Source organism: Vicia villosa, unplaced genomic scaffold (assembly GCF_029867415.1).
Source record: "Vicia villosa cultivar HV-30 ecotype Madison, WI unplaced genomic scaffold, Vvil1.0 ctg.001911F_1_1, whole genome shotgun sequence".
Taxonomy (NCBI): domain Eukaryota; kingdom Viridiplantae; phylum Streptophyta; class Magnoliopsida; order Fabales; family Fabaceae; genus Vicia; species Vicia villosa.
The window spans coordinates 255,010-281,154 of NW_026705773.1; the positions used below are offsets into that span (position 1 = coordinate 255,010).

The following is a 26,145-nucleotide window of genomic DNA, read 5'->3' on the forward strand; positions in this document are numbered from 1 at the left end:
GCAAAACTGTATGCTGAGTAATTGAAGCTTCACAGGTTGACCTGGGCACATGGTAGGTCGACCTACATTATCTTAGATAGCCAAAGCTTGATTTTCCTTGAGTCATCCACTTGTGCTTTTGTGTTTGCTCACTTATGATGTTTGCCATGAATCGAAAACTCCTTGGTGAGTATAGACTTGTACTTACACCTGGTACAGCAAGAAGTAAGCTACAATTGCCCTCTCTACAACAGAAGCAGAATATGTTGCTGCTGCTGGATGTAGTACACAGATGCTTTGGATGAAGAGTTAGCTAGAAGATTATTAGATATATGAGAGTAACATTCCTATCTTCTGTGATAATACTTCTGCTATATGTTTATCTAAGAATCCTATCTTACACTCCAAAGCTAAACATATTGAGATTAAACATCATTTCATTAGGGACTGTGTTCAGAAGGGTGTTCTATCTTTAAACTTTGTTGATACAGACCATCAATGGGCTGATATCTTTACAAAACCCCTTGCTGAAGATAGGTTTAAGTTCATTCTGAAGAATATTAGTATGAATTTGTGCCCAGAATGAAAGGATGAGAAGTTCTGATATATGGACTAGATTTGAAATACTAAGTTTTATTTTCTTTTATAAGAAGTTCTGATTGTTGATCAGTTAGATATTTTGATTCTGTTATTACTAACGTTTCATATGTCTAAGTTGATTCAGAATCTCTTTCAAAGCAAAACAGTTGTCACCAGCTATTCCAGAAGATGAACACGTGTTCACTCTAAGGGACAAGCATGCATGCAGTTGATGAGACGCCGCCCTAAGTAACTGTACAAATCATTTCAAATATCACGTTTTGCCCTAACGTCACTGAACATTAATTGCTTTGATTTTCTGCATTTTCGTAATTGTTCATTCTTAGAATTTTATTGCATATTGTTTCAAATCCGTGTCTATTTAAACCGCCCTCATCACATCATTTTCTCTTTTCACGCATTCATTCTCTCTCTCTCTTGTGCATGCATTTCTGCAATCTCTTTGCTCTCTTCCAAAACCCTAAACCCAAAAATCTTAGAAAAGTGTCAATGGCTGCTTCTTCATCATCAAATGCTAGTTCTTCATCTCAACAACAACAACAAGAACAAGAACAAGAACTCATTCCTATGATCACCTGCTCGATTCCTCGAGATCAGTTAGAAGTTATATGTGAACTGATGGTGGATGTTGATAATCTGGAAGAACATCAAATCCATATCAAAGACAACTTGGTTTTTCAGAAATGGTCGCCTTTGTTTCTTGAATTCTATGGACCAGTATATCCAGACCTTGTGAAGGAGTTATGGGTTCATGCGTTTGTTATTCCTAAATCCATAGTTTCGTTTGTTCATGGAAGGTTCTTCTCAATCACTGAAAACACATTGAGAATCTTGTTTGACTTGATGAATGTTGAAGGTGAGACTGAAGCAACTTTAAGAACAGATTGGAATGCAGTCTACACTGAAATCTTTTCGGATGGAAAGAAATCAACTAGAGTTAAGGATCTAAAGAACATATACAAAGTATGGACAAAGATTCTTCTAGGTTGTTTTTACCATAGGAAATCAACCAGTTCTTCTGATTTCGTCAATAGCAATCAACAATACATCATGTACTGCCTTGGTACAAACAAGAAGGTGGATGTCTCTTACATAATCTTCACTCATATGTGGAATGCTGTGAAGGATTCTAGAGATGAGAACAGAACAAAGAAGAAAGGAAATGTTATTCCTTTTGGGAGGATTATTACCAATCTTCTGGTTCAAACCAAGACAGTTGAAGAATTGGAAAAAGCTGGAATAGTTAAAGATCCTTACACCATCATTGGGAGTGTTCTGAATGGTCATACTTTGAGGAAAATGGGTCTTATTCAAGCTGCTGATCCTGCTCCTAAACCAGATCCAAATGTTAGAAGCAGAAGAGGTCCAGTTCTTGCTGACTTTGAGATGTTCTTTCTCAATTAACAGCTTGATATTAAGGTTCATTACCTTAATATTCTCATACTAGATGGTACTGTGGATGAAGCTGCAGTTGGGACAAGCAAGCAGAAGCTTCCGTCTACCAGGGATGGTTTGGTAGAAGTATTTCCAGAAGCTGCTTCTCAAAAAGAAAGAAGAACCAAGAGAAAGCTTGATCTTCCTTCTATCAGTGAGGAGAAGCGAAATGAAGAAAAAGTTGCTGAAGAGAAGACAGAAGTTGTTGTTGAAAAGGAGAATAAAAATAAAGAAGATGATGTTGAAAAGAAGAAGAAGAAAAAGAATAATGATGAGAAGGACGTAGAGAAGAAGAAGAAAAAGAAAGATAAGAAGAAAAAGAAAAAGAAGGTTGTGGAAGAAGAAAAGGAGAAGAATGAAGAGGTAAATGAGGCAGAAGCAAAGAAGAAGGAAATCTCTGAAGGGAAGAAGGTTGTGATTCAGAAGAAGAAGCGAAAAGAAATTGAAGCTGATTCTGAAAGGCCTCAAAAGAAATCTAAAGGTGTGTCTTTTTCTGAATCTGGTTCTGTTCCGTTTGTTATTTCAAAATCTGTACCAACAGAAGTTCCAAAACCCTCTCAACCAGAAATTCAACTAGAAAAAGCCTCCTCACCTCCAACCACCAAAGTTCTTACCCCTCCTCCTTCACCCAAAACCAATATTGCTTCTGACCACCCATATTCTGAACCCATTCTAGATGTTCTACCCCTTCAAACCCTCTTTCCACCTCACACTCATCTCTCCACTTCTCAACCTCCTCCTCATTCAAACTATGAACCTCTTAATGTCAATGCATCAGAATCTCCAAATTCTGATTCTTTACATGAATTTTTCCGTGCCTGCAATTTTACCCCCAAACCTCGTCCTGACCCTGCCTTTGTGAACCTAGAATCTGAGGATGAAGCAGAATCATTGCTTTCTCTTGATAGAGAACCTGAACCCTACTTCATTCTGAACCCAGATTCTTCTTCCACCAAATTCAAAACCCCTAAACTTGAACTATCTGTTGGTGTGAGTTTTGAATTTTTGAAACAAAAGGTGCAGACAAGACTGGAAGCCTTGAAGGTTGCACATAATGCCAGAACGGATTATGTTGCTACAAGAGGTATCTGGAGAGCTTTTAGAAGGGAGTTCAACTCTGACCTTCTGAAGCTTCAGAAGAAATGTGAAGCAGAAGCTCCTTGCCCTTGTGAGTTCCTAAGGGATTATGGATACTGCTATTTCTGCCCCATTTGGAACAGGAAATATCTTGTAGAGAAGAAATTTGTTGATGAGCTTGAAGAAGTTCATCCTTTGGCTATGGTTGTGTGGAAGCCTTCACTCCACGTTCTGACTGGAGATTTTCAGTTCTTATTCAACTGGTTAAGGGAGAATCCCTCTGCTAAGGCACCAAATATGGTATATCTAGAAGTTGAATACCCATCAGAACCTGCTGCTCCTACACCTCCTCAGAACTTAGCTACAACTTTTCTGGCTCTAGAGAATCCAGATTCTGATATCCCTTCACTTGTTTATGCTGAAGATGCTTCTGAAGCAGAAGCTGATGCTGAAAAATAAGCTATAGAGAATCATCTTGCTATGTTATCTCCTCTTAAGGAAAATCAAGTTGATGTTCTCATGGTCGATGCTGCTGCTGAGACTCCTCTTTTGGACAATAGCTTTGATGCTTCTTCTGTTGGACCTTCTGTTCTGGTGAACACCATGAAGGCTCTTCAACATAATCAAGCTGATCTTGCTTCTCGTCTGGACAAGCATGAGGAAACTCAAGATGAGTTCATATCTTTTATGAAGACGCAAACAGAAAGCACTGCTGAGATTCAAAACCTTCTGGCCAAGATAGTTTCTAAACTAGGCTAGTCGTAGTGTGTCTTGGTCTTAGATGTTTTCTTGTTTCTTGCATCTGTTTCTTGCATCTGCTTCTATTCCTCTTGTATACTTCTGATATGTTTTGTTAATCAATGAAATATTATCTTCTTCACTTTATTGTGTCATTCTTTCATCTGAATCTTTTATATGCATTTTGATGTTATGACAAAAAGGGGGAGAAACATGAGAATTGATTTGATTTACTATATCAGTTGCTGGGATTAAGTCTCAACATTCCTAACATTATTTGCAAGTTCTATGTCTTTGAGATTTTTGCAGGATTGAAGATACTTTGAAAAAGCTCAACATGAGAAGAAAATACATGGGAAAAAAGCAATTCTATAAAGAAGCATGTTCTTGGAAAATTGAAGCAAGCTTAGTGCAGTGAAGCTTCAAGATCAGAAGCAAGAAGAAGAATGTTCTGATATTCATTCGTAGAATACTCTGACGTTCTCGGTTGAGAATATGCTCTGATATATTTTCTTCATCTTATATGCTCTGATAAATGCTATTCATTAAGAATGCTCTGATACATGATAGTTATCAAGAATGCTCTGATACATTCATGTTATGCTCTGATACATTCATGTTCTGATATTTTTTTGTCTAGTATGTTCTGAAACATTTAAGGATGTAAAGATGCTCTGATGATGCTCTAATACATTCAAGAATGTTCTGATTCAATTAAGCATTCTATGACAACAAAGAAGAAATTCAAAGCTCTGAAGTTGTCCTATGGAAACAAGAAGCAGAAGCTCTGAATTTTCTGAGTTCTAGGCGAAGTGAAAGTCTCTGCTGAAATGAAAAATACTCAGGGAAGTCTTTTATTTATAAATTCTTCTAGTATTTATTTCAGGGGGAGACATATTCACACACTCTGATTATAAGCTTATGTTATATCTGTGTAATTGTCTTTTGTCATCTGATATTCTGATTGCAAATTCATATCAATTATATATGTTTTTGTCATCATCAAAAAGGGGGAGATTTTTAGAACAAGATTTGTTCTGATCAATATTCTTGTTTTGATGATAACAATGTATATGAATTTTGTATAAGACAATGTGGTACTCTAATCCTATGCATTTTCCATTTCAGGAAATATATAAGGAGTATGCACAATTCAGCGCTAAGAAGCACTGACTCAGAAGATTCTGGATTGCAACATCAGAACATGCTCTCGCAAGACATCAGAAGATGGTCAAGCAGAATCAGAACATGGTCTATGAAGCATCAGAAGAACTTGAGATCAGAAGCAGTAGCACTGAAGTTCTTATGGTATCACGCTAAAGCATTTCATATTCAGAAGACAAGAAGATGCTCTGCACCAAGTTGTAACTCTGATTCTGATTATTCAAACGTTGTATTCACAAAATCTGAGATCAGAAGTTAGTACTAGATGACAGGCTACGAAGTCTAATCTCTGACTGACAAAAGGAACGTTAGAAGCTACAAAAGGCAAAGTCAGTAAAAGCAGAGAAAAGCATGGCTCGAGGTAGTTGATAAAACAATGAAAACATTAAATGCAAAGCTGTCTAGTCACGCAACGCATTAAATGCATTTCAACGGTCATGTTCTCAAACACCTATATATAGTGAAGTTCTGATCAGAAGCAAAAAACAAATCTTGCAAAGAATACCAAAATGGTGCTGAATTCAAAACTAACGAACTTCATCTTCAACCTTACATACTTTGTAATATTTTAGTGAGTGTTAAGCTTGGAACTTAAGAGAAATATCACAATTGTGATTATAGCTTTCTAAGAAGCAATTCATACTCTTGTAAACATTTATTTTACATTGATTTGTAAAAGGTTCCTAGAGTGATTAGTGAGATCAGTAGACTCTAGAAGACTTAGAAGTTTCTAAGTGGTGATTTCCTAGAGTGATCAAGGTATGATCAGTATACTCTAGAAGACTTAGAGTGTTTCTAAGTGGATAACCATTGTAATCAAGATTGATTAGTGGATTAAATCCTCAGTTGAGGTAAATCACTCTAAGGGGGTGGACTGGAGTAGTTTCGTTAACAACGAACCAGGATAAAAATATTGTGTTCATTGTTTTTATTTTGAGTTTTTAAAGTCACACTTATTCAAACCCCCCCCCCCCCCCCCCCCTTCTAAGTGTTTTTCTATCCTTCAACAACAACAAGGGGTACCTCCAAGATGGAAGAAACTATGACACAATTCACGAAAATATCAATGGCTAATCAGAAAAATCAAGAAGCGGCCATGAAAAATCTCGAAACTCAAGTGAGCCAACTTGCCAAGCAAATTGCGGCAAACCAATCAAGTTCATCTTTTTCTGCAAATACTGAAGTTAATCCTAAAGAACATTGCAAAACAGTGGTGACTAAAACTGAACCTAAGAGAAGTAATGGACAAATTGAAGAAGATGAGGGTAATGATGAAATAGAGGTTGTAGTTGAAAATCAAAAGAAGGAAAGTGAAGAAGATGAAATTATTGCAGAAGTAGAAAAAGAGACGACGAAGAAAAAAAGTGAGAAAGTGGAGAAAAGGAACAATGGGAGAAGAAAAGAGTGCCAAGGAAAATATGGCAAACAATGTGATTCCAAATCAAAATCTCCCGTATCCCCATGCTCTGTCAACGAAGGAAAATGCAAGGACATATTTAAACAACTTCATATAAATATTCCATTTACCGAAGCATTGGAGCAAATGCCTAAGTATGCTAAATTCATGAAGAATATTCTCACAAAGAAAAAGAGGTACACAGATGAAGAGACAATTTTGCTTGATGCCCGTTGTAGTGCTGTAATCCAAAAAACTACCCCAAGAAAGGAATCTGATCTCGGACGAGTCACCTTGCCGGTAACTATTGGAGGTATCTACACTGGTAATGATTTGATTGATTTGGGGTCTAACATCAATTTTATCCTTTTATCCATTGTCAAAATATTGGGGAATATTGTGATGAAGCTACTAGGATGACTTTGCAACTAGCCGATAAGTCTATCACTTTACCGTATGGAGTTGCTCAAGACATGCTAGTAAAGGTGGACAAATTCTTGTTTTATGGATTTTTTGGTAGTTGACATGGAGGAGGATCGTGATGTACCATTAATTTTTGGAAGATCATTCATAAAAACCGTCTGAATGATGATTGATATTGATAATGAATTTATAAACTATAAACTCAAAAATATTCTTACCAAATAGAGCATTAGTATGTAAAATTATTAAAAATACAATATAGTTTTGAAGAGATAAATTTTGAAAGATAAATTTTAAACTTTATTGTTTATCATTTTAATTTAAATAAATAAAATTATATTAGAAATTTTATGCTAAAATAAAAAAATAAAATAAAAAAAGAGAAAAAAGTTATTCTAGACACAAGTGACCACTTCACAATATAAATTTGTCCGTAATTAAACATCTATTATATCTTTCCATTATTAACATCTATTGTATCTTTCCATTATTAACCTCTATCATATATTTCTATATATTTAGGAAATATCATTAGAATCTCTACCAGGAAAATAAAATATATTTAGTAAAATTAGAATAGATGTTGTGTACTGCTATAAAATTATTTTACTGTCCACGTCAATTATTGGTATCGGTTTAATTTTAATTTTTTTTAGACAGAGTTTGAAATTTTATTGGTATTTGCTATTTGTGATCATTATTGTGTCTAAATTTGATGATTTGTTCATATTTTTTATTTTTTTATTTTCTTCTACATTTTTTAGTCATTTTTTTTAGTAAATAATATAAATCTAAAATAGATAGAAAGTAAAAAAAAAAAAAAGAAAGAAAATATATTGATATGTGAATATGAACGTTTTTTAAAATAAGGAGATTAAAAGATAGTGCGATAAATTGCATCCAATTTTTTTTATCTAATTATAAATAATTTTGATAATTATAGTGAGTAAAAATAATTAAAAAATGAATGAGTTTATTCATTTATTTTTATTAAAATTAAATTGAATTAAAAAATAAAAATAGAGAACAAAATAAATCTATCTAGACTTTGATTTTTGTTCAATAATTTATAACTTTTGATTTTGATTTTCATTATTTATAATTTAGATTCACTTTCTTATTTTATACAGGTTAATAAAATATATTGTTGATCATGATTTTTTTAACAATGTTATTTTTATAAATGTGGAACAAATATTTTTCTAATTAATGTCAAAACAAAAATAATATTATTCTAAATATTTTAATAAATGGTATTATTTGTATATACGAGAAAGAAAATACTAATGATTCAAATATTTTTATAAAATTAATGATAATAATAACTTAATGGTCTCCATATTAAAAAATTTAATGAATATCAATTTATTGAAAATGAACAAATCAACAATGATAATAATAATAATTGACTACTAATAAAATAACAAATCCATAATGATAATAATGATAGTTAACTACTAATAAAATAACAAACCGTGAAAGAGAACAAAACATTACTTTAATAGAGAGAACAAATTTATAATTTATTTAATATTTTATAAATAATGCCAAAAAATTTATAATTCTTTTTACTTAAATAAATTTTAATACTTCATAATTAATTCTAAATTTCTTTTTTACTTAGAATATTTAATTCTTATTATTTACGTTGACAACTAGTAATTAATTGGATTCTCCCAAATTATAAAATTATTAAAAAAATATAAATTGATAGTTTCAGAATTATTTAAAACTATTTTTCAGTATCAATATATATATATATATATATATATATATATATATATATATATATATATATATATATATATAATATAAGAAAATAAGTGGTTCTGGTTTTTAGAAAATTACTCATCCTTACTTTTTGTACACCTATTAAAATTGATGGTTTTTTGGTCTATCCACACAATTGTCCATTATAATCTTAATATTTTATTCAACTATATTATAACTTATTTTCACCATTCTTTCTCTCTCTTCACCTTTTTAGTTTTCTACCCTAATCTCTCTATATTTCATTTACTCTTTAAAAAAAATGGTATTTATGATCCACAAAATTTTAATAAAAAATAATATACGGCAAAAAAATTATTATTGATCTAAATATTTTTGTATACGAAAATTTACTATTCATTAAGATATTTTTGTAAATGATACCTAAACATAAATATTATTTGTATCAGAAAAATCTACTATTGATCTCAATATTTTTATATAAGAAAAATATTATTTATGATCCAAAAAAAATTTATTCAAAAATGGTATACAAGAAAAAATATATTATTGATCTAAATATTTTTTATATGAAAATTTACTATTCACTCAAATATTTTTATAAATGATATCTAAACAAAAATAATAGTTGTATATAGAAAAAATTTATTATTGATCTAAATATTTTTATATACGGAAAATGATATTTATGATCTAAAAAATTTTATTCAAAAATGATATACGGGAAAAAATCTATTATTGATCTAAATATTTTTATATACGAAAATTTACTATTGATATAGATATTTTTGTAAACATTACCTAAACATAAATAATATTTGTATACGGGAAACATCTATAATTGATCTAAATATTTTTCTATATGAAAAATGGTGTTTATGATCCCAAAAAGTTTAATTCAAAAATGATATACGGAAAAAAATTTATTAATAATTTAAATATTTTTATATACGAACATTTACTATTGATCCAGATATATTTATAAACGATACCTAAACATAAATAATATTGTATACGGGAAAAAATCTATAATTGACCTAAATATTTTTCTATATGAAAAATAGTATTTATGATCCAAAAAAATTTAATTCTAAAATGGTATACGGGAAAAAATCTATTAATGATCTAAATATTTTTATATACAAAAATTTATTATTGATCCAGATATATTTATAAACGATACCTAAACATAAATAATATTGTATACGGTAAAAAATCTATAATTGACCTAAATATTTTTCTATATGAAAAATAGTATTTATGATCCAAAAAAATTTAATTCAAAAATGGTATACGGGAAAAAATCTATTAATAATCTAAATATTTTTATATACAAAATTTACTATTGATCCAGATATATTTATAAACGATACCTAAACATAAATAATATTGTATACGGGAAAAAATCTATAATTGACCTAAATATTTTTCTATATGAAAAATAGTATTTATGATCCAAAAAAATTTAATGCAAAAATGGTTTACGGGAAAAAACCTATTAATGATCTAAATATTTTAATATACAAAAATTTACTATTGATTCAAATATTTTTATAAATGATACCTAAACAAAAATAATATTTTAATATGGAAAAAATTTATTATTGATCTAAATATTTTTATATATAAAAAATGGTATTTAGATCCATAAAAAACTTATTCAAAAATGGTATATGAGAAAAAAATCTATTATTGATCTAAATATTTTTATATACAAAAATTTATAATTTATCCCGATATTTTTGTAAATGATACTTAAACATAAATAATATTTGAATATGGGAAAAAATATATTCTTGTCTACATATTTATATATAAGAAAGATGATATTTATGATTCAAATATTTATGATCCAAGAATGATATAAGAGGAAAAAAATTATTATTGATCTAAATATTTTGATATACGAAAAATTTATTAGTGATCTAAATATTTTTTTCATTTTAAATATTCTATTTAAAATAAATATATTATGTAAATAAATGCGTGTATCAGACCAGAACCCGTGCGTATGCACGGGTTTGTTACTAGTGTATATATATATATATATATATATATATATATATATATATATATATATATATATATATATATATATATATATATATATATATATATATAATTGTCATTTCATAATATACCTTTATTAATTAGATTTTATTTACTTTTTTAAATATAAAATTGTCACATTTATTTACTAATATGTAATAATAATTCCTTATTAATAGATTAAATGTATACTTTAAAACACAACCGTTACAAATAAATGCATAAAATTTTTTGTAAAATAAACACAATTGTAAAAGTTCACTAAATATTCAGAGATAAAATGGTAACATTTATACTAAAAATTGATATAATATTTGTTTCAACAAAAAACATGAGACAATTATGATGTATGGAAAACACAACTTTCTTATGAAAAACGTGAGACAATTATGAATGATAAATTCATACTATATTTTTGCATATATAAATTCATAATATTTTAATTTTATATCCATATCATATTTTTACAACTTATCAAATTCCATTCTCAAAAACTTTTTCTTTTAATTTTTTCAGCAACAATTGTTATTTGTCCAAGATTTATTAGAGATTCCTTATAAAACTTAACTGTGATTACATTTATTTTCTATTAGATGATAAAATCATATAATATCAATAGAATTGAATTTACAATACACAATAATTTAAAAATTATAGGCATGTCCAAGAGGCCGAACCTATTTTTCTGACGAGCCGACAAAATATTTACTTAAATTGAACCGATATTATATGTTTAATGACTTCTAAACTATTATAGCATTCAATCCATTAAATCTAATCAAATTATTAAACCAATATATTTTTTTTTTGATATTTTTTATTTAAGGAGTTAATTTTTTATAAAACTTACACAAATTATTAGTAAATTAGAAATGCCCAAAAAGTTTTATAATTTACAAAAAAAAATTAGTTCAATTAACTTTTTTATGTATACTATTAATAACAATGACATTTTATCTATACAATAGTAATTTTAAATATAAGTAAAATTTTTAAATTATAAATGTTTTTAAAATATTATTTTTACTTAGAAAATATTTATCACGTGCCTCGCACGGGTCTAAATACTAGTTTTTACTGTATAGCATTATTCTTTAGATAATGATTATTAATTTTTTCCTTTATTAAAATATTTAAAAACAAATAAATAATTAATTAAAAAAACAAAATAAGAAAATGAATAATCCAATTGGATTTAAAAAATTTAAAAAGAAATTGAAAAAATAAAATATAAACATAAATAATCCACGTGGATTTAAAAAAATATAAAATAAAATAAAATAATGCCACGTAGACGTCCTAGTTGGACATAATAATTTTTTTTTGGGTGAAATAGTGAATTTGGGGGCTTTATTGATGGAATTTGAATATTACAAATGGGTGATAAATAAATTTTTTTACAGTAACTAAAGCGAATTTCGTTAATATTACAGGGAGACTTTGTAAAAATTATTTGATAAAAATAGCGGGGTACTGATAAGCTAACCGATAATTTATATCTTATGACCGATAGCTGATGACTTATAGTTTATAATTTATATATGATGATTGAGACTGATAGCCGATAATATAATTGAAGTGTTTGGTAAAATTAGTGGTTCAAATAATTTATAAATGTAAAATGACATAAAATATATTTAATACTTAATTATTTGTTAAAATAATAAAGATAAAAAAAGAAGAAAAAAAATTATAAACTATAAGTTAAAACGCTATTTGAAATACAAATGAAAAATAAACTATAAGCTCATGATAAAAAAGTGTTATCAAACATGTCTAAATTGTTATAGAAACAAATTTAAATTATCATATGAATTTATAAACTATAAACTCAAAAATATTCTTACCAAATAGAACATTAGTTTGTAAGATTATTAAAAATATACACCATAAAATAGTTTTGAAGAGATAAATTTTGAAAAGATAAATTTAAAACTTTATTGTTTATCATTTTCATTTAAATAAATAAAATTATATTAGAAATTGTATGCTAAAATAAAAAAAAATTAAAAAAAGTTATTCCAGACACAAATGACAACTCCACAATATAAATTTGTCCTTTTGAGTAATTAACATCTATCCTATCTTTCCATTATTAACATCCATCATATCTTTTTATATATTTAGGAAACATCATTAGATCTCTCTACAAAGAAAATAAAATATATTAGATTAAATGACTTACACCCCTAGTAGCGAGATTTAAAATTGGATTACTCCTATCATATTAAAATTGTAAGTCTTTTGCCCCCTAAGATGGAAAAATACACCCTGTAAAATATTTTTTTTGATTCACCACCCTCGTTTTTACACGCTTAGGGTGCCCAAATATTACAGGGGTAAATCAATTTATTTTTAAGGGGTAAATCAAATCTCGCTATTATTACAGGGGTGAAAGCCATTTAACCCAAATATATTTAGTAAAATTAGAATAGATGTTGTGTACTGCTATAAAATTATTTTATTGTCCACGTCAATTATTGGTATTGGGTTAATTTTAATTTTTTTTAAACAGGGTTTGAAATTTTATTGGTATCAAATTTGATATTCACCTGATTTGGTAGTTGCTATTATTATGCTAAAACCAAATCAAATTAGATTAGATTAGATTTAAATTAGATTAGATTTAATTTGATTCAACTTTAAATTTAAATTATTTTATTTAAGAAGATCTTTTGTATTTTTTATATATGGTTTATGTTTTGAGCTTATTCACTTGACATTCGTCTTCTATTAAATTTCAAATCATCATGAATGCTCTCAATTCTCGTTCAAATAAAGATTTCATGCCAACCGATGATGAACTTCTTCAAAAGTTTCTCTACAACAAAATTAACAACAACCCAATTCCCGATTATCTCAACATTCTCGAATATGATTTATTCGGTACTAACCAAAATCCGTTGGATATATGGAATGAATTTGAAGCTTCGTACTCATATGGTGGAAAAGACCTATATTTCTTTACTACCTTAAAGAAAAAATCTGCTACAAGCACACGCTCCGTTCGCACTATTGGCAATGGTAATTGGGAAGGTGAAGACACCGGAAAAAATATATTTGCCAAAGACACGAACCAACTCCTCGGTTTGAAAAAACGTTTTCGTTTTGAGAAGAGTAACACTCCTCAAGATGGTGGATGGATCTTGCACGAATATAACCTTGACAAATCTTTGATTAACAATACTCCGGTAAGCAAATTTTATGTTAAATTATTAGTTTGTGTTAACATTAATTAGGTTTAAGCCTAACTAGTGTTAATATATTTTTTGGCAGGTCAACAATTATGTTTTATGCAGATTTAGAAAGAATTTGAAATCTGAATCACAAAATACACATGCAAAAGCAAGTATAGCTGATAAATCAAATTCTCATTTAAGAAAAATTTCAAGAACAAACAATTGTTGCGCGAAAGAGAGTAAAGAAAAAACTATGATTCCTAAAGAAAGACAACCTATCATCCCTAAACAACAAGAACCTGGCACTCCTAAACAAGTTGAATCGGTCATATCAGTAAGATTTTAATAATATTATATTGCTTTATTAACGATTAATTATCAATTGATTTTATGCATATTCAAGGTTTTTATTATTTTAAAAAATATAATCATATTTGTTTTTTCTCTCTCTTTTTTAGAGGAATAGTCACAAATTATAATGTAGATTTATGCTTTTTTTTATTGCTGTTACTTAGGAAAATAATGTTTTGGTGAAAAAATATATTATCTATGAAGAAGCAATAACTCAATTAAATGATGGAGACAAGAGGATGTACGAGGATGACATAAAGTTTGTATATAATGCAGAAAAAAGAAAATGCATAAGTACATGGCTAGAAGAGAAAAGATTTTCTGAATTAAGATTTCTTGGAGAAAATATTGCACAAAATCCAAAAAATCAAGTTGATAGGAGAAATAGCAAAACTAAGGTGGTTGAAAGAACTAAGCAAATAGAGTGCAATTTTAACAAAGAAGATGACAATAATATCATCATGAATAAAGAAGAAGGAGAAGAAGAAGAGGAATATGATAATGATGAGATGTCTTGGCCTGAATTATTTGCAAACAATCTGTTGGAAATTAATGAAGGAGAAGAGTTCATAAAAGAAGATGATATTGAAATGCTTAACAATAGTTCTCATAAGAATTTTTTTGTTGGAAAATAAGATTATGTAAAGTTAAATATTTTCTTAGAATTAATGGTAGCTATTAGGATAATTTTTGCTTTGTCATTAAATTGAGATAATTATATTTTCACATTATCTTTCATTATTTTTTGTTATTTTAAACATTTTTTAAGAAAGATTGACAAGTTTGTTATAGTTTCATCATGAAAGTTAAGCTCTAAGGTTATACATGCTGACATTAAATTTTTCTGTAGCATTCTTCAAATAAAAAATTGGTTATAAAATTGGATTCATTTATATGAAGAACATATATTAGATCAACATAGCAACATGGCCATTAGAGCCATAATTTCAGGCCCCTCAAGTGTTCCCTTTCAGAACTTGTGGAATAAGTTATGGAATGCCCCTAAGAAACATTCAGCCCACAAAAACTAACCTTCTAAAAAAAAGTATCAGGTTAGATCCCTTTTTTCCCCTTCTGTAATTATAAAACATATTTAAATAGGAGAATTTTTAATAGAATGATTAATTAAGACATAGATTAAACCATTCCAGTGTATTAAAATCTTAATGTTTTCCCAATTCAAGGCAACTGAGGAGAGAATTTTGTTTAGTTATTTTAATTAATTATTGTAGTTGCAGAATATAGAGATTTGTCTTAGAGTTATTTTTTTTTTGAAATTGAGATTGGAATAATATTTTTGTGATTTCGCTGCAATAATAAATAGCATGACATAACGTTGCTTTGCTGTAATTTTGGCTTTGAAGTGACCAAGTTAAATCTCTAATCATAATGCAAACAAATAAAATTTATATATTCATTTATAAAAATATTTGTATCAACAATACATTTTTTCTGTAAATAAAAGATTTTGATCAAAAATATACATTTTTTTGTTTATAGAAATATTTGTATTAACAATTAAAATTTTTTCATTTATAAAAATATTAGTGTGAACAATAGATTTTTTCCTATTTATAAAAATATTAGTATCAACAATAATATTTTTTTATTAAAATAATATATTAATATCAATAATAAATTTTTTTTAATTTATGAAAATAATTATATCAACAATACATTTTTTTTTTATAAAAATACTTGTAACAAACAAATATTAAAATTAGGTTATTTCACTCACTAAAAAAATACTTAAGTAAATGATATGCATGTAATTAGAGGATTTCAATTCACTTAATTAAAATATAGGGTTAATACCACATTATCACTCATGTAATATAGGCGAAATTCGCTTTACCCCCTCGTAATATTTTTTTTTTAATTTCCCTCTGTAATATTTTTTTTGTTTGAATTACCCCCTTAAGCGTGCAATTTAAACACAAAAATTGGGGGGAAAATCAAAAAAAAATATTACAGGGGTAAACTTTACATTTAGGGGGCAAAAGACATAGTATTTTTATATTTCAAGATGGTGTTTGAAAAACATTTTTTTGCAGGGGAGAAAAGCGAATTTCGCCTATATTACATGGGTTTTATATATTTAACCCTAAAAAATATAATAAGAAAATAAATAATGTTGAACAATCACCATTTATATGGCATATTTCAACAAAAATAAATAAAAAATTAGTATTTTCTATAAAAAAAATAAATAAGCATAGTCAAAATATTTGTAGAAAAATTGAAATTTTCATTATCTTTCATTTTCAATAAATCCATAAATAATTAATGTTCATCAAGATCAATATCTAATTCAATAGTTATCATTTAATCCTCCAATCTCCTATTTTAAAAACACTTATACTTTATACATCTCCATATATATATATATATATATATATATATATATATATATATATATATATATATATATATATATATATATATATATATATATATATATATATATATATATATATATATATATATATATATATATATATATATATATATATATATATATATATATATATATATATATATATATATATATATATATATATATATATATATATATATATATATATAGGGAGTGTATCCGGTGAAAACTGATATCTATTGTGAGAAATGAGAACTAACATTATGATTTAATTAACGCTTCAAATTTCCTTATTCCATATAAAGAACATCTTACTGAATTTTTTTTATTATACTTAATATTTAAAAATTCTATAAATAAAGAATCTTATCATAAATATATTTTTATTTATTATACTAATATTTGATATAAAATCAATATAATTACATTATAGATTATGTAATGTAAAGAATAAAATTACACTAAATCTAAAGCATAAATTAAACACTACGTTTATATATTATTCAAAAATAAATAATGAATAGAATTATATCAATTTTAAAGTATAAAATAAATATATTATAAATAATATGAAATGTTGATTTGATTAAAAACACATTATTGATTTATATCTATCTAGTATTTAATTTATGCTTTAGACTTAGTGTAAATTTATACATTACAGGGTTATATTGACTCCAAGAGTAAGTGTTGAACACTTACTCCAAATCTTAATCATTGATTTTCATTAATCTAACGGTTTTAATTGATCATTTAATTTAATTATATTTGGAAATATTTTTCAACATAAAAAATTAATTAAAGCCGTTAGATTAATGATAATCAATGGTTAAGATTTGGAGTAAGTGTTCAGCACTTACTCTTGGAGTCAATATAACCCTCCTCATATATATATATATATATATATATATATATATATATATATATATATATATATATATATATATATATATATATATATATATATATATATATATATATAATTTATTTTGATGAAAAAGTATAACGTTCTAATATATTGATCTATAATTTTCTAGTATAAATAAATCTATTATATATAAAAGCAACTTTTTATCTTTGAATGTTTTACTATTGTGACCATTCTAAATAAAAATATATTATTCATTTATTACTTATATTTTTATTTCATCTAAAATATGAAAAAAATGTAAATGATTACATATATTTTAATTTTATTGATTTATTTATTTTCAATGTTAATTAATTTTTTTCCTACTATTGTGACCGTTTAAAATAAAAATAAATTATTGATTTATTATTTATGTATCAATTTGATAAAAATATAAGAGAATTTAAAATTATCACCTATATTTTGATTGAGTTGATTTATTCATTAGCAAATTGAAAAGAATTTACTTTTACATATATTTAAGTTACCAGCATTTTAGATAAATTTTACTATTCTAATAATAACATTTTAATTATGGCGCTTATTAGATATTAGGGAAATAAAAATTTATTATTTATTTAATTTTTTGAAACAAAATTAAAAAATATTAGTCTTTATTTATAACAAATATTAGTATAAAAAAATATTAGTCCTTATTTATACCAAATATTAGTATAATAAATAAAAAATATTTATAATAAGATTCTTTATTTATGGAATTTTTAAATATTAAATATAATAGGAAAATTTTAGTAAGATGCTCTTATATGGAATAAAGAAATCTGAAGCGTTAACTAAATCAAAAGGTTAATATTGTTAGTTCTCGTTTCTCACAATAGATATCAGTTCTCACCGGATATATATATATATCTATATATATATATATATATATATATATATATATATATATATATATATATATATATATATATATATATATATATATATATATATATATATATATATATATAGGGAACGACTCAAGTGAGAACACTTGGTTATTATGAGAAATGAGAACAATGAATCACGACCATTAAATTTTAATTTTGTTGATTTTAATGAACTGAATTGGTTTCTCTTTCTATGTTGATTTAAAATAAATATTAAGGATCCTAGAAAGAGAAACCAATCCAGTCCATTAAAATCAACAAAATCAAAATTTAATGGTTGTGATTCATTTTTCTCGTTTCTCATAATAACCAAGTATTCTCACTTGAGCCGTCCCCATATATATATATATATATATATATATATATATATATATATATATATATATATATATATATATATATATATATATATATATATATATATATATATATATATATATATATATATATATATATATATATATATATATATATATATATATATCGCAATAACAATAATAAAATAAAGCAACTCTTTTATATGAATAATTAATAATTGTATAACAAATGTTGTAATAACAATAATAAAATAAGAGAAACTCTTAATCCACCCCCTACCCTCCTTATCCACCATGCGCGTTGGCAAAAATGCTCCACTCTTGGAGGTGTATATCAAGAAACACCTTTTTTTTTCAAATTTGATTTTTTCCGTAGGTGCATCTACAAAATGTTTCCAGTTATGCACCTCTGGAAGCATTTGATCTTATATACGTACCAGACTCTTCTCCTCCCCCATTATTCTCTTTTCACATTCTCTACTCTCTCAAACTCTCTAAACGTCTAAAATCAATCTTCCACCAAACTTCGTTGTTTTCTCACGAGTTCGTTAGAAAACATCAACATCAACATCAACGATCAACAGAATCCGACTAGTTCAAAGCTCAATACAATTGGTAAGTTTTCGAGTTTCGGAAATATTTTTGAGTATTTCCCATAATATAGTTATAATACAATTTTAGGTGTAGAAATCATTGGATAATTTTAGAAACATAGTTTAGAGACAATGTAGGTATTTTTTATGTGTAAAACGGACGATCAAGCCACCAAAAATAGGTTTTTCAATGGCTGGAACACTAACAGGCCCCATTGTTGTATTTTGAAGCTTCAAAATGTTCTGTAGGTGCATCTACGGAACAAATGAAATGTTAGGTAGTTTTGTAGATACAGCTCCGGAACAAACCCAGTTTTTTAGAATGCTAGGTGCTTCCGTAGATGTATCTACAGAAGTTTTCCATAATTGCACCTACAGAGTTAAAATTGATTTTTTTTTGTTTTATTTTTCCTTTAGTTTTTATAAGTTAATTGTATCTAATTCGACAATTTTTGTAATACAATGCAGACATTATGGCTGACCAGACAAACCGACTTATATCTAGGAGGATTGCACAACATGCTTCCGTGCGACGTGCACGGATGCAGCAGATACTCTCATAGGTGAAAGATGACATTCTGTTCCAACAGATGTAGCTGACACCTCTGCTCCAACAGGGGTGACAGATGGGGCCCCGACACAGACTCACACGTAGCATAGTGGAAAAACGCCTTCCACTTCTACTTCTTCATCCTGGAGGCCTTGAGATGATGGTGAGAATACTTCATAGACGCCCTCCACCCGCAGACTTTGTCGAGATACTTCTGCTCCTCCTGTGCCACCTCCGGCCGATATTGTATCTTCTGTTCCACCTCCTGATGGTGTGGACCTATTGCACTAGGGGTGTTCATGGGTGCGGGTTTATCCATGAACCCGCTAACCCAAACTGAACCAACCCATAAATTATATGAACTCGTTCATTTACGAGTATATCTAACCCAACCCGTCACAACCCATATAGTTTTGGTTCGGGTATTGGGTTTGAGTTTTGCAACCCGTTGACCCAACCCATTGATGTTACATTAGTAATTTCTTATTTTTTATTATTATTTTAAATAAAAATATAAAATTATCATCTCATTACTAATGATAATTTTACTAACGATAAAATTATTATCTCACTACTAAATCAATGAGTTTACGTAATTCTAATACTAAATGTTGTTTCTTATTTTCTTTTGTATCATTTCCAACTTACGTATTTTATAAAATTAATGTGTCTTGTAGAATTATATACTATTATCTAGTGTTATGTCATGTTGATTAATATTATTAGATATTATATGATGTGCTTCATCCATTTTGTGTGTTAGAAATGAGTATAAATGTATTAAATTGTGTTACAATATTTTTAAATTGAAAAAAATTATTTTTTAATTTGAAACACAACCCACGAACCCAACCCAACCTATAAATGAACGGGTCGGTTCGAATTGGTTTTGATAATGAAATTTTAAGTTGGACGGCAAACCCAATCCATTGAAGTTTGAACGAATTGGGTAACTGGTTAGGTCGAATCCGGTACAACCCAACCCATGTACACCCCTACCTTGCACGGGGAGGCTGATGCTGATGTTGGTGCTCTTCTGCCACCTCTTGATACTTACCCATAGGGTTCTTCCGATTTATCCTTATTGACAGGGTACGTTGATCATATAGCCAGACATGTCAGAAACAAATTGGTAACAATGCTTATAGTTATTAATTTTTTCTCCTTAGTGGAAATATATTATTTCTAACCTTGCTTGTTTTTAATAGTGTTTCTTTGGAAATTTTCAGGATAAGGCTTCCTAGAAGTTCTACAACCATAGCGGAATATTTTATCTTTGTAACAGCCTGCAGAGCCGTGGTTCGAGGATGTCCTCATAGCTTTTAAGCTGAAGGACCTATGTCATATCGGGTACTCCATTATACACAACGGAATGCTGATGGCATTTACGGAGAGATGACACCTAGAGACATCCTGATTCCATCTGCCTCATGGTGAAGTTACTATTACTTTGGATGACATCGTATGCATCTTGCATATACCTATCTGGGGTATCCTTCTTTGTCACGGTTGGATGATGAAGGAAGAAGCGAGAAAGACTCTGATTGAGAAGCTCGGGGTTGATCTAGAGGATGCGCTTGAGGAGGTGGAGAAGACTCGTGGGACGCACATAAGGTTTTCCTTCTTGACGCGACGATATGATACCGAGCTCCTTACGGCACAGGAGGCTCTTGGTGATCCAATTGAGGTGGAGATACACAGATTACGTGTGCTTAAGTGTTACTTCCTATTTTTGGTCGGCACTCAGTTGTTTGTGGACACGAGCTCCACGTATACAGATGTCTCTTACGTTAGGTACTTTTTGGATCCCACACGTATCCATGAGTACAACTCGGGGCAGAAACACTGGCGTACAACTACTCGAGACTTGGAGAGGGATGACTGTGGAAGACAAAGACTATGGTAGGAAGATATTCACTTTTAGTGGTAACAATCTTATATTCTTATAGTTTTATTTTATAAGTTGTTCATTCTATATTTGTGATAATGTTTGATCCCTACATTTTTTATTTTAATTTAAGGATTGGATATTACAACACTTCCCGATGATCATTGGCTGAGGAGAGGTGAATGGCTACACTGAGGCCATGCCACATGCTCGTGCCTTCACCCCCCTTAGAGGGAACCACATGCCAGATCCTTACAGATCTTATCACGATCGTATGGCTATCGAAGACACTCGCTATGACTACTATGTTGCTTATTGTGGAACAGTTCCGTGGGATGACGATGCATTATATTCTGGATGGTTGGCGTATCGTTCGACCATCATTGTTCGCCATCTTCCGGAGCGCGTCATGCGGCAGTTTGGCTACTGTCAGACGATACCTCGCCACCCTTCTATCTCTGCTAATATTGGGATAGCCCGTCGGCAAATAGATGAGGCCTTTGCAGACATTGAGCATCACATGGTTCCAGATGAGGTTTGTGCGACCAAAGTAGAGGTAGACTAGAGCTGCACCGACGAGTACATCACTTGGTACTTCACTGTGCACACTAATGATGTTCTTCCTCGCTGTCGTGAGATACTTTAGATGGCGTAGACACGCATTGACGATGGTTTCTTCCCTGAGGGGTCTGATCACAGGCGTATACTGGATGATAACATGAGGGTGGAAGATGGGGCATTTTTATAGCGTAAACATCGTGTCAGGACATGTGGGCACTTGTCGATAGTGGCAGAGTAGCCGGTAGACGAGGTGGTGGACGCAGAGGTGGCATGAGAGGCGAAGGAAAGGATGTTGCCCGACACACACAGTGGTGATCGTGCTGATTATTTTGATGTCTGTATTTTTATTACATTGATGTAATTTATTTTGATTATGTATATGACACTATTTGGAAGATTTATATATACGATGTATTCTTTTGGTGTACTATATACCATTGAATTTACATTACACTACCTTGATGTACTATATTTTGATGTATTATTTTGTTGTTGCACAAAAAAATTGGAGTTTTGAAGTAAAATGTAGTTGATTTAAAATATAACAGAAGGTTTCAAAGGTACATCTACAAAACATTATGTTTTTAAGAAGTTCCGTAGATATATCTACGGAAGATCTCCTGAAGTGAATTAATTTGAATTTTCCCAATGTTCAGTAGTTTATAATGCTTTTTTAGATAAAACTCCGAAAAAAAACAAATTTTGGCAAAAAAAAGTTGCTTCCTGATGTGTATCTCCGAAATCAGGGACAAAAATGAAATTTCACCGGATACCTAAGAATATCAAGAGGTGGATTGAAATATTGTTTAAAATAAAGCAACGTGTTAGAGTTTTTAGAAGTGTTATACACTACCATGGTATCATTGGTTTCATTCTCAATGAGGTCCAAAATTTAATTTTTTTCTTTTTTAATAATCAATTAAAATCAATCCCAAAATTAGTTGTAAGTTTGGTTACAAAATCGGTCGCCGCTAAAAGTTATCGACTAGTACTATAGAAAAGTGTTGGTCGTTTTATTGGTCGCAAAACATAATAATGACATATTTTTAAGAATTTTTTATCTCTAAGAACAATTTTAATATATTTTTTAATGACGAATAATATATATATATATATATATATATATATATATATATATATATATATATATATATATATATATATATATAATAAAAAAGGAAACTAAATGTCCATCAGAGAGTACAAGGAACAATATAATCCGTTAGTACAAGATGTACCTACTGATTACGTCGAAAACAAAAGAAAACCAATTAATTAAAAAAAAACAAAACAAAATAAATTATACATTAGCCAAAAAAACCAAAGCATAAATGAGAAACCATAACAATAAAACCCCACCCTCTACTAGGGTAGCATTCACTATATCCAAACTCACATAAAGCCTCCATCAACAAAAGTATCTTTCTCCAAGAGAAACATCAAAAACACTCCACTACAAGAACATTGTCGTGGATATCATTTTCAAGTCTTGAAAATGCTATTTTCTTTCACGTCTTTCACATTAGTTGATGAAGTAGAAAAAATAATATCATTCCAAAAAGTTCAAACCGACCAAATAACAGAATGCTAGATCATTACAACCCACTCATAATCCTAGACCTACCACCCACGCGGATAAATAACTCAAATAGGGACCAAGATCCTCATAAAGAACTAATAACTAACCAAATCACTTAAAAGTCTTATACCATATAACATAAGCCATCTAATAAGTAATGAACACAATGATAAATCTAGAAGTGTAAGTGGATAAACATGCTAATTACGCAAATATTCCAAACCAAATTGAAATAAAATTATTATTTTTGGTTCAGATCTAAAATCTAATTGAACCAATAAAAATTGATGTGGTTTGGTTCGATTCTCGGTTTTAGTTTTTAGGAATTGTTAAAGCGATGAACCGGACCAATAGATATAATTACGCTCTAAATCTTGTATTTGTTTATACTTTCTTCCTTTTAGCAAAACACACATCTAGAAATCAAACTTCAAAATATAGAAAGTAGAAACCATAAGTCATAAAAACTTATTTTCACTAAACTACCGCTCTTGCTGCCCCGTTACAACCACCACTCTCTCTACTGCCATTCTGATATGTTATAGTCGTCTTCTTCGTATTCAAGTTCTCTTTGTTATTTTTCATAATTTTTACACAATTTTTTGTTTCTTCTTCTTCAACAAAGTTCTTTCTAGGCTTGTTACAAAATAGTTTAGATGTGTGTTTGAGGTGTGAGACATGTTAATTAATGTGTGTTTTATTGTGTTATTTGTTAAGCATTCAAATTCCTTCTCAACCTTCTAATGCCAAGTGTCAACTTTTATATTTGAAAGTGAACTTATTTCATGATGCAATGAAAATCATCTCACTGTTTCATATAGATTAAGAAAAACTTGTAATTTGTTTGAAAAAATAAAGCATGAAATAAATTACATGAAATGTATTATTTTAAAAAATAATAGCATAAAATAAATAGAAAAACATGATAGTGGAGAATACAATAATGTTTGAAAAAAAGACATGGTAAACCGATCAATTAAACCAAACCAAACCGAACTAAACCGATTAGTTTGAGTTGATTCCATTTTTGAAAAATGTTAAAAATTGAATCAAGCCAAACCGATAGATTCAAGATATCATAGGGTTTTTTTAACCAAAAACCAGTCCAAAACAAACTTACACCCCAAAAGAAACCGACTCTTTCAATCCCCCATACAAAAAAAAATCTAAATTGGATCGGGAATTTGGAGAATCTGCAAAGGTCTTAAAATTTGTCCGGAACGTGTGGGTTCCTTCCAAAGTCAAGATTTTTGGGTGGAGATTACTAAAGAATGAGCTGCCTACGAGGATTCTGCTTGTCGCAAAAGAAATTATTCAGAACAATAATGATAGTTGTTGCATTTTTTTTAGATTGCAGGTGAAGGATTGTAATAATTTGTTTATCAATTACAATATGATAAAGCTTGTGTGGATTAAGATTCAGGATTGGATGGATATGGACATTATTGGTGATTTGTAGTAGTGTTGCAGTCATTTCGAGAAGTTGTTGGTCAAATTGCACAGAGAGTGTTCAATTAATAGAGTGGGTGTCTTTTGGTTAGCAACTTGTTGGTGTATTTGAAATCATCGTAATGGTATTATTTTTCAGAAATGTTATGTTAAATTTTGATGAAATTGTGCACAAAGTTAAAATGTTTTCTTGGTGGTGGTTAACGTTAGGTTCAAAAGAAAAAGTTGATTGTAACTTTTATGAAGGGTTAAATATACAACAACCCCCTATAATGTTAGCGAGATTTACTTTAATCCCCTGGTAATGTTTTTTTTTGTAAAACCCTCTCGTAATATTTAGATTTTATCGTTATAGCCCCTAGATGTACTATTTCAGTCCAGATTCTATTTTTCAGTGACTTGACAATCTAGCTGGATTTTTAATTTATTTTTTATTAATTTTTTTAAGCCACGTGTAATTCTTTAATTATTTATTTAATTTTTTTAACTTTTTTATATTAATTTCTTTTTTTTTTTTCGTTTTCTTAAATTGTTCTTAATAATATTTTTTTGAAATTCTTTAATTTTTTATTTAATTTGTTTAACTGTTTGTATTAACTTTTTTTTCTAAGTTTTCTTAAATTATTTTTAATAATATTTTTTAAAAATTATCAAAATTTTACAGTTGGAGCCCAGCCCATTTATATTTCATTAGCTGCAGCAGCCCACTTTTTTTTTATAAAGACTAATTACGTTTTTATGAACGATTTCATTCCCCTTTAAATTTTTGTAAATAAGATCTATGGTGGAGATGCTGGTGATATGTGGTTCCCCTTGTAATATGCATTTTGAGTACATTCTGTACTCAGTTTATACATCATTGCTTATTAAAAAAACAACTAAATCGTAAATTCCCTCTAGTAAGAATTTT

At 28.6% G+C, this 26,145-nt stretch overlaps 2 protein-coding genes across 2 annotated transcripts; both read left to right on the forward strand.

Annotated features, from left to right (window-relative positions):
- The first annotated feature begins 13,341 nt into the window (after positions 1 to 13,341).
- LOC131637082 (NAC domain-containing protein 19-like) lies at positions 13,342 to 14,756 on the forward strand. The gene is made up of 3 exons (XM_058907643.1): positions 13,342 to 13,782; positions 13,868 to 14,104; positions 14,286 to 14,756. Exons 1-3 carry the CDS (start codon positions 13,342 to 13,344, stop codon positions 14,754 to 14,756), a joined length of 1,149 nt encoding a protein of 382 aa, XP_058763626.1.
- Positions 14,757 to 21,845: 7,089 nt separating this feature from the next.
- Positions 21,846 to 22,522, forward strand: LOC131637083 (uncharacterized). The gene is made up of 2 exons (XM_058907645.1): positions 21,846 to 22,181; positions 22,412 to 22,522. The coding sequence occupies exons 1-2, from the start codon at positions 21,846 to 21,848 to the stop codon at positions 22,520 to 22,522; spliced, it is 447 nt and encodes a 148-aa protein (XP_058763628.1).
- Positions 22,523 to 26,145: the final 3,623 nt, after the last annotated feature.

Coding starts and splice junctions, on each gene's coding strand:
- LOC131637082 (XM_058907643.1), top strand. CDS start 13,342: ATGAATGCTCTCAATTCTCGTTCAAATAAAGATTTCATGCCAACCGAT. Junction 13,783..13,867: donor CTTTGATTAACAATACTCCG/GTAAGCAAATTT, acceptor ATTTTTTGGCAG/GTCAACAATTATGTTTTATG. Junction 14,105..14,285: donor AAGTTGAATCGGTCATATCA/GTAAGATTTTAA, acceptor GCTGTTACTTAG/GAAAATAATGTTTTGGTGAA.
- LOC131637083 (XM_058907645.1), top strand. CDS start 21,846: ATGCCACATGCTCGTGCCTTCACCCCCCTTAGAGGGAACCACATGCCA. Junction 22,182..22,411: donor ATCACATGGTTCCAGATGAG/GTTTGTGCGACC, acceptor ACATCGTGTCAG/GACATGTGGGCACTTGTCGA.